We start from the raw sequence: 9,377 nt of genomic DNA, 5'->3' as shown, positions 1-9,377 counted from the left end.
GTGGAGCCCGCAGTTTGCCGGGAGGGTGGGCACCGGGAGGGGGGTGTGGGACCTGGGGAATGAGGAGGGAGGGCTGGTGCACCTCAGCAGATGCCTGCGGGGCGGGGCGGGGCGGGGCGGGGCGGGGCGGAGCGGGGCGCTGCCAGCCCCACCCCCTCTGCTGCTATGGAAACTGCAGCAGGTGCACCGGGCTCTGCCCCTCCCCAGCCCCACCCACCACGCCCCACCGCCCGGCAGCGCCCCGCCCACAGGTAGTGCCCCGCCCCCGATAAATGCACTGGCACGCCCCCGAGAAGTGCCCCGCCCTCCGGAGAGCGCCACGCCCCCCGCCACGCCCCCGCCACGCCCGGCCCGCGGGCGCTCGCGCAGGCGCAGTTAGCAGCCGCTGCTGGGCGGCGGCGGCGGGCGGGGTCGGGCCCGGGCGACGCGGGACCAGGTGGCCGCCAGTCCCAGCGCCTGAGCTGCCACCGCCGAGCACAGACACGCACGACACCTTCCCGCAGCCTCTGCGCTCGGGCGTGGGGTGAGGCATCCAGGCCCCGCTGCCCCTGGGCGGGATGGGGGCGCCTGGGCCGCACCTCTTTTTCTTCTGCCGCCCGAAAGGCTGAGCCGGCGGGGCCGGGCGCGGGCAGGGGCCGGGCCGGGCGGGGTGCGGAGCCGGGCGGGGTGCGGAGCCGGGCCGGTCCCGGGCGCCGTCCACCCCCGGGCGGGCGCGGGTAGTCGGGGCGCCCAGGCCTCCGGGGTGGGGGGCGCGGGGCCGCGGGGCCGCGTCCGTTACCCAGCGGTTGCCGTTTCCGCGCCGTTCCGCGCTCGAGCCCGGGGCGCGGAGGGGCGCGGGGGGGGGGCGCGGGGGGCGTGGAGGGGGCGTGGAGGGGCGCGGGGGGCGTGGAGGGGGCGCGGGGGGCGTGGAGGGGGCGTGGAGGGGCGCGGGGGGCGTGGAGGGGCGCGGGGGGCGTGGAGGGGCGCGGGGGGCGTGGAGGGGGCGTGGAGGGGGCGCGGGGGGCGTGGAGGGGGCGTGGAGGGGCGCGGGGGGGCGTGGAGGGGGCGCGGGGGGCGTGGAGGGGGCGCGGGGGGCGTGGAGGGGGCGCGGGGGGCGTGGAGGGGGCGTGGAGGGGCGCGGGGGGGGCGTGGAGGGGCGCGGGGGGCGTGGAGGGGGCGCGGGGGGGCGCGGAGGGGCGCGGGGGGCGCGGAGGGGCGCGGGGGGCGTGGAGGGGGCGCGGGGGGGGCGCGGGGGAGGCCGTCGGGAGCCAGGCGCCGCCCCCTCCCGCCGCGGAACTCAGAGCAAGGCCGGGCACCGGCCCTGACTGCGGGGTGCCCGGGACCCCTCCCCGCGCCCGGGGACCAAGGCCAGCAGGGCCCCGATCGTGCAAAGCCTGTTTATGTCAGCCACCTCCTCCACCCGGCCGCGTGGCAGCCTCTGCCCCAGACACGCAAAGATTGGTGTGGGAGTTCAAAGCGAGCGTCCCCAGAGTGGTAGACCGACAGACAGACGGACAGACAGACCGATAGATAGCCAGATAGATAGACTGGCAGATAGATAGATAGATAGATAGATAGATAGATAGATAGATAGATAGATAGATAGATAGATAGATAGAGCTGTGAAGAAGCTTCAAAATTAGAAGAGGGCTCATTTCTACTGAAACATATATATAAACATTTATAAACATATATACATATATATAAACATATATCGGTCCAACTGCAGTTGACGACTAGGATTTTGCTTCCTTTGAAATGTTTGCATTACTTCAGATAGCCCTCTTTTCATCCAGTCACATTTAAACCTTACCCTATTCCCCCCACCCCCAAATTCTTAGGACAAGATATTTTACCTTCTGTGTCCCAGGGAGCTGCCTAATAAGATTATGGAATACAAGTGGGGGGCACTGATATGTCCACAGATATGGTGTCAGACGTGAGCCCTTTACTGCTTGTTTTCAGTACCTGATGCCGGGGAGTGTGCCCCACCAGAAAGTGAGAACTGTCAATGTTGTAGATCTGCGCGTTCAACCCTGTCCCTTCACACGTGAGAGCCCAGGCCGGGGGCCTTAGAACCACCCAGGTTCTAAGCTGTAGAGCTAACCACTTGGTGAGATGTGCCCAGGTTCGGGGTGCTTTCTACTGTGTAGTTTTGTGGATGAGTTCTGAAGCCACACTCTTGGGAAGATGTGTCTGAAGGAACATAGGCATTATTTAACCTTGTCTCATGTTTTCTGGTCCTAGAACTTGAGTGCCATTTAATGAGGATTAAATCATTTTCTCGCCTTAGTGCCTTAATGGAATGACTGTGCCTAACCTGGAGTCTTGTCTTCCACTTGGAGCCTTGGCAATATTTCTTACCTCCCCTGAGCCTCACTTTTCCTGAATATCAGGTGGAAGTTCAATGGTTTCACCCTAAGATACTCTCAAGATTGGGATTCACACTACTGAAGCAGCAGACATGCAAAACCAGCAATTCTTAGTCTTCTTTCTCTGCCCCTCCTCTTTCAGCTCCTTGATGCCATGGTGCTGCCTTGGCCTTGGGGAATCAATGCTATTTGTCCTCCGCATCTCACTTTAAATATCGCCTTCTCAAAGATGCTGGCCCCGCCCCTATCCTGTAAGCTCAATTCCCCATTGCCAACCATCACAACTGAGTTTACCTATTACGCCTGGGTTATTTGTTCATTAGGTGCTTTCCAGCCTAGACCATACACTCCGAGACTGGGGACCATGTCTGCAATTATTGCTAATTATTGTAATTGCAGCATCTAATGCAAGAACCTGACACAGCATTGCCAGTCCCAACTGTTGGTTGAAGGTGAGATGGGTTTTGTGTCCCACTGGCCAATCACCTCTGAATTTCCCAGGTGAAACATTTGCCATTGGGAAACAAATCCTAGTACCATTTACTCTGAAAAGTGTTAGTTGTTTATGTGGAAATGGCTACATTTCAAGCCAGGTGTCCCACCTACTTTGGAAAAGGTGTCAGCGTTAGCTCCCTTCCCATCCCTACTGTGAGGCTCCGAGTGAACTTTCTGTGAGCTACATAGCCACCTAATCTTCTGATTTTAGTGAGAAGGTTCACTGTTCTTTGCATGACATGATAACAAAACCTTTTAAATCTGATGTTCCTATATCACATCTTTTGTTCTCAAGAAAATTACAATTATAGTTGTGAAAGTGAAGCATGTTCAAAGCAAAACTTTGACATCGTTCCTTCATAGGTGTGAAGTTCTGTTTAACATGCGATTAACTCTTCAGCCTTAAATTAGATCACAAAACCGCAGGCTGTCTGGGCCATAATGTATCTTCTCTGCAGAAACTTGTTCCCTCTGTTTTAGTCATTTAATATTAAACGTTAGTGGGCCAGTGTGAGAAACACTGGCATAAGTAGAGCTCTCTGGCAAAAGCAAGAGACATCACTATACAAGGACTCTTTCTGTGAATTTTTGTAGAAATTAATTTTAGAAAAGCAGCCCCACCCCAAGGATCTTAAAGCCTTTTATCAACTCTCTGTATTCTGGCTTCCCCTAATCACCTGGAAACTCTTGCCCTCAATTTGCTGGTTCAAAGACTTGTCCATCCTACCTGATGGCTTGACCACACCAGCTTCCCTCCCTTCAACCTTTCTCCTTCCCCCCCTGGCCCTGCATTCTCTAAACATTTACCTGCTCTTAAATCTCATGTACCCGCATGCTTTGCAGCTGGGGAATAAGAGGAGTGTGCTCCAGGTCTGGTGAGCTTGCATGTTTTTGCCTTTTTTGCAAGCTGTCTCAATGTTACTTTTGGGAACTATGTACAGTAGCATCAATCCTAAATAAACAAATGAATACATTATAGTGTTTATGTAAACAGATCCTTTTGAAAATGGTGGTGCTTAGTGTTTGATTTTCATTTCACTGTGTGGCTATGGTTTTCAAGCCCAGTGCTGAGATAGTTCTCTAAGTAATCAGCGTGCCTCAGTCCTCCTCTTCAGGTTGTAGCTGGAGGTCTGACCACTGCTCCAATCTCAGTACTCTCTCCCTTGGTGGCTGCTATAGTTCTTTGTGGTGCTACTGTAGGCTGTGTTTCAATTACTATTTCTGTTCTTAGGCTTCCTTATGCACTTTCGGCTGTGCTTACCAAGGATTTTACATTTAGGGGAGAGGGAATGGGAATCCTTTGCTTTTGAAAACAGTAAGTAGTGTTACTTAATAGTATATATTAATCAAGGTCAAGCTCAAATGGAAGAAAACTGAAAAGCCAACACAGTCCCTGGTTCTTGGGTTTTATAAAGATCAGATGGCCAGGATGGCCAGTTTATCAACTAGATGGATGGGTCATGCATACCCAGGCATTTGGTCAGATATTGTTTAGACTGTGTCTTGTGAGGATTTTTTTTTTGGGGGGGGGAGTGGTGTTTAGTCGTGGGGCTTGGACTCTGGGCTTGGGCACTGTCCCTGTGCTCTTCAGCTCAAGGCAAGCGCACTACCACTTGAGCCACAACGCCACTTCTGGTTTTCTAGTGTTTTTTATTGAAGATAAGAGTCTCACGGACTTTCCTGCCCAGGCTAGCTTTGAACCGCGATCCTGAGATCTCAGCCTCCTGAGTAGCTAGGATTACAGGCATGAGCCACCACACCGGCTTTGTTGAGGATGTTTTAGGATGAGATTTAAGTGTCTGAATTGGTAGACTGAAGAAAGCAGATTGCTCTGACTAGAGTGAATGGTTGAAGGTCTAAATTGAACAGAAAGTCAGTCTCCCCTCAAAATCAGTGCTGTCTGGCTGAGTGATGAAGATACCAGTCCTTTTCTTGCCCTTGAACGCAACCTGAAAAGAATCATTCTGGGAAGAGCAACTCTCATCAACTTTCCAGCCTGTGGGATTTCCCACAGGGACTTGCACCTTCAGCTCTCCAGAGTCTCCTACTTTCCTGCTTCACATCTCGGCATTCCTCATTTGAAGACTTCTTCACACCACATTAACAGTACAGGGGAAGCAGCCACACGGTCATCTCTATTGGTACAGAAAAGGCATGTTGTAAGGTCTTACATCCTTCCATAATGGGAGAGCCCCGGTCTATTCCAAGTGTGTGACGGTGCCAGATTCTCCATAGGCTTTCGTTGCTAGCCATTGTCTCTTTTCAGTAGTACTCGCTCTGGAGAGTGGAGAGTCTGAGCTCATTGTGATTCCTGTCTGCCTTAGAGAGATCCACTAAGCTCGTAGTTCCCTACATTTTGAAGAGTCTTAGATTTCTAGGAATTTGCTTCTCAAAAATATCCCGTGTTGACATTAACTCTGGAGATAAGTAATATAGTTATACTCTGTTCTATCTGGATGGTTGACACCTTAGATCTGGGTTACTTGGATGATTGACACCTTATAATCAAGAACCCTTCACTGTTTCAGTGTCCACAGGGACTTGTTTGAAACTCTACTGACACCAAGAAACAAAAGTTGAATTTTGTGCATATAATGAGAGTAGAAGAGGATGTAATTATGATTATATAATTATGATTATGTGATTATGTAGATGATGAGCTTCTGCTAAGAGGCAGCAGATTACATCTGGCTTGTACTTACCTCAGTGTCACGGGAACGGAAATTTTGCATGATTTGAACAAAATAGTTGAAGGAATGGCAGATGATTGTGTAGACGCAGGATTTGGGGAGTGATAAATGCAACAGCAATTTCTCCACAAGTTGACTGGAGTGTAGTAAGCCCCCACATTTGATTCATCTTTGAAATGCGGCTTGGTTTTGGCAAAAGATAATTCCATTAAACATGTGATAAAATTCTTTTCCTTTATATTTGGGAGTATAAGAAAATGTAAATAAATATATTTTGCTTTTATAATTATAAATTTTCTAACTGTACATATATACTTAAGAAACACTACAAAAACATTTAAGAATCATGATGATGCTTTTATCTTTGAAAGGGGTCTACATATTATGTGAGTTTGATAATCATCATTTCTATATCTTTAGGGTTTTTTTGTTTTTTTTGTTTTTTGGTTGTGGGGCTTGAATTCTGGGTCTGGGCGCTGTCCCTCAGCTCTTCAGCTCAAGGCGAGCACTCTACCACTTGAGCCACAGCACCACTTCCAGTTTTCTGACTGGTTTATTGGAGATAAGAATCTCATGGACTTTTCCTGCCCAGGCTGGCTTTGAACCTTGATTCTCAGATCTCAGCCTCTTGAGTAGCTAGGATTACAGGCGTGAGCCACTAGTGCCCAGCATCTTTAGATTTTGTTCCATTGGCTGTTTGGGTTTTGGACAAAGACTTGTGTTTGTAAAATCTGTTTACTGAGAGATTTGAAGTTTGTGTTCTACTTGTTCAAGGTATAATTCAAATCATCCTGCTAATTAGCTTTAAAATATGCCTAGAATAAAGCAAGCATTGAGAGAAATTCTTGTTCTCTCTATTGCTCAGTGTGAATCATTCACAGCTTTGCATCACACCGCCTCTTATTCTTCATTCCAAAGACAGTATGCGTTTCCGAGGCCTTGGGTTGTGCCTGGGTCTTCTCTTCATCTCAGCCAATGCGGACTTTGCTGACGACAGTGTGGAGGTGGAAGACTTCGGTGAAAACTCAGAGGAGATAGGTGCTGAGGAGGCCACACCTAGCCCAGAGGTGGGTGGCAGCGTGCTATTCCTCACAAGACACACAGGAGTACTGCGAGCATCCTGGATAGCACCCCCCAGGGGTACTGTGAGCATCCAAGATAGTACTCCCCCCAGGGGTACTGTGAGGACCCTTTACTATTATAAGTTTTGGGGAAGTACTGGGACGTGAACTCTGGGTCTCATGCCTGGTAGAAAGGCCCTCTGCCCGTGTCTCTGTGCCCTTTTGCTTTCTTTATTTTTCTGATAGGGTCTCAAAGTTTTGCCTAGGTCAGCCTGGACCATGATCCTCCTATTTATACTTCCAATGTAATTGGGGTTGACAGGCATTTACCACATGGTGAACCTTTTGCCTTGGCTTACCTTGAACCTCCCAGTCTGTATTTCTTGAGTAGCTGAGATTACAGTCATGAGCCACCTTGCCTGGCATGCTCCTAATTGCTTTTAATCCCCACATACTGTTAACTTATTGGGGTTCTAAGGCTATGTGAAGTGTGTTCTCTGGCTGCACGCACGTTTCTGTCACCATGCATTGCTCTGTGCTGTTACCATAGCTAGGACAGCCCAGCCACCTCATGCTGGTATGATGTGCATGTGTGGCATGTGTGGTGTGTGCTTGCAAGATTGCTTCATTAACATGCGTGTGAGAGGGGTAACTCTGAATTCTCAAAAATCTTATTTTCTAGGTTTTTAAATATAAGACACCTCAACCTATAGGAGAAGTATACTTTACAGAAACATTTGATAGTGGAAAGTTGGCCGGGTGAGTATTCATTTGGAGAACGTTTTCCTTGCTTTTGACAGCTTTTTGTTCCATATTTATGTAATAGATAAAACAAGGCTTAATTTGATTGGCTACGTACAAAGGAAGATACAGATACATTTTGTATCCCGTAGGACAAATACAACTTAAATTCAGATGACAAATTTGGGTTATTCTTCCAGCCTAAGAAATGGTAAGAGAATGATTAATACTTAGTGCTTACGATGTCCCAGACCCTGTCCTGGGAGACAGCAAACTCCTTCCACACCCATCTCCCGAGCAAGAAGCCAAGGCTGCGCTGTGAGCGGCTTCCTGCTGCGTGCTGCAGGCAGACTGCACATTCCAAATCTGGTTTAGATCCAGCCTTGCAGGCGGTGCACAGGCATCCTTATCTACCCTCCTCCCACAGACTTATTTTTATGTGAACAATGACTGTCTTGGACACTATTTTCCTGTATTTCTAATATGCAAAGCATCTAATCTTATTTTTCAAAGCCAACTTTTTTTTTCAACTTTATTTACAGGTGGGTCTTATCAAAAGCAAAGAAAGACGATATGGATTCAGAGATTTCTATATATGATGGTAAAGTATTTATTTGCCCATCAGCTGTCACCTGTCTGATGCAGAGTGTACCAGCTCCCTGTCAGGCTTTGTGCTCCAGTGTCCAGTCTCTTAGTCTGCTGCTCTTCCACATGGGTGGAAATCACCTTTTAGCCTGACACCCGGGTGTCTAACACAGCACCGAATTTCCCTCCATAACAGCTAGTCTCTGCATCTCCCAGAGCAGTGTGCCCAGGCTCTGCTCGGCTGGGGCACCCCCACTGGGCACACCCACACCAAATGACCATTCTCCTAGAGAGTACCAAACAGAACCTAATTAAGGACAGCATGAGACACATGGTCACCCCGGAGCCATAGCTGCAGGCTGACAGCTGTCTGCCGGGTCACCGGGAGCCTGTCTTCAGGCTTAGCTGTAGAAAGAAATGCCCTATAATCAGAGTCACCTTCCTTCCAGCCTAAAGCCAGCCTCTCACTGTGCTGAGGGAAAGCAGGCCTGTTCTCAAGGTGATTGGGGGGTGGGATTGTCCGTCCAGGGCCTCATCGCCATAAGTGTGTGGCTTTCCGTTCAGACCCCAGCATGGGTTACATCAGAACAGGAGCAAAACCAGTGGCAGTGTGGCATGTGCAGATTTCAGCCATCTTCTGCATGCCAGCCCAATGCCAAGCCTGCTTGCTGTGCATCCCCGGCCTAGGGACATTGGCCTCTGGGGGGAACCCTCCATGTGCACACAGCAAGCAAGGCCACATCTAGCCTGAATCCACTTGCAAAGAGGGGCATTTCCCTGGGGAAGCAGGGTCTGCACTCAGCTCATCTCGTTCTGCCTGAAACCACCCCCCACCAGCCAGTGAACGTGGGGCCTCCCAGACACAGTGCCCAGCTCCCAGCATCTGTGTCCCGGTGCTTTGCAGGCTTTTGTTTTTCCAGGAACACGGGGGATTTTTGCTTTTCATTTGTACGTCGTAAGAACCCATTGACACAGGTCCCCTAACATTTAGATTCAGTGTATTTGTTTCTACTTTTGTGAACTGACCACTTGAGCCACCTGACTTTAGGATCTGTGCAACCATGATTGGACCAGGGGCGTCCTCACCTCAGGAGCATCCAGTCCACATCACCTTCTGTGCCTGGGAATTTAGTGTTTAAGCCCCCAAGTGGGAGGGAGCTGCTTGCCTGGCCAGCTAGCCTGGGAACGCTTGTGTGGATGAAGCATACCGCTGATGAAGCTGACAGCAAGGAGCGGACAGCTCAATCAACATGGACTGAGGTGGAACCTCACAGTGGGTTGCTGGCCACTGTAACATGTCACCCTGAAAATCCAGTGTTGCCACCCTCTGAGACCAACCACAGTTACCACATGCGTGCCTTATTCAGATACTTCAGTATTTGGTGGTTGTGCCTTTTCATAATTTTATCTAAGGAAATGGACCCCCCTTTTATGGTACTGGGGTTTGAACCCAG

The 9,377-nt window shown here is 50.4% G+C and overlaps 1 protein-coding gene across 6 annotated transcripts in view; it reads left to right on the top strand.

The window, feature by feature from the left end:
- LOC138810639 (calmegin-like) overlaps window positions 1–9,377 on the top strand; it is a 30,450-nt gene that overhangs the window by 145 nt on the left and 20,928 nt on the right. For 2 of the 6 annotated variants that reach the window (XM_069997799.1, XM_069997800.1), the window contains exons 2-4: window positions 6,455–6,603; window positions 7,280–7,356; window positions 7,881–7,939. In XM_069997799.1, coding sequence (XP_069853900.1) covers window positions 6,455–6,603; window positions 7,280–7,356; window positions 7,881–7,939 — 285 coding nt within the window. Of the gene's footprint in view, window positions 1–380; window positions 524–2,071; window positions 2,093–6,401; window positions 6,604–7,279; window positions 7,357–7,880; window positions 7,940–9,377 lie in introns of those variants that run through there. The other 4 variants (XM_069997804.1, XM_069997801.1, XM_069997803.1 and 1 more) reach the window with 4 other exon arrangements.

Source organism: Dipodomys merriami, unplaced genomic scaffold, assembly GCF_024711535.1.
Source record: "Dipodomys merriami isolate MVZ:Mamm:240054 unplaced genomic scaffold, mDipMer1.0.p SCAF_502, whole genome shotgun sequence".
In the NCBI taxonomy this organism is placed as follows: Eukaryota; Metazoa; Chordata; class Mammalia; order Rodentia; family Heteromyidae; genus Dipodomys; species Dipodomys merriami.
This window is presented reverse-complemented; position numbering and strand designations above follow the sequence as displayed.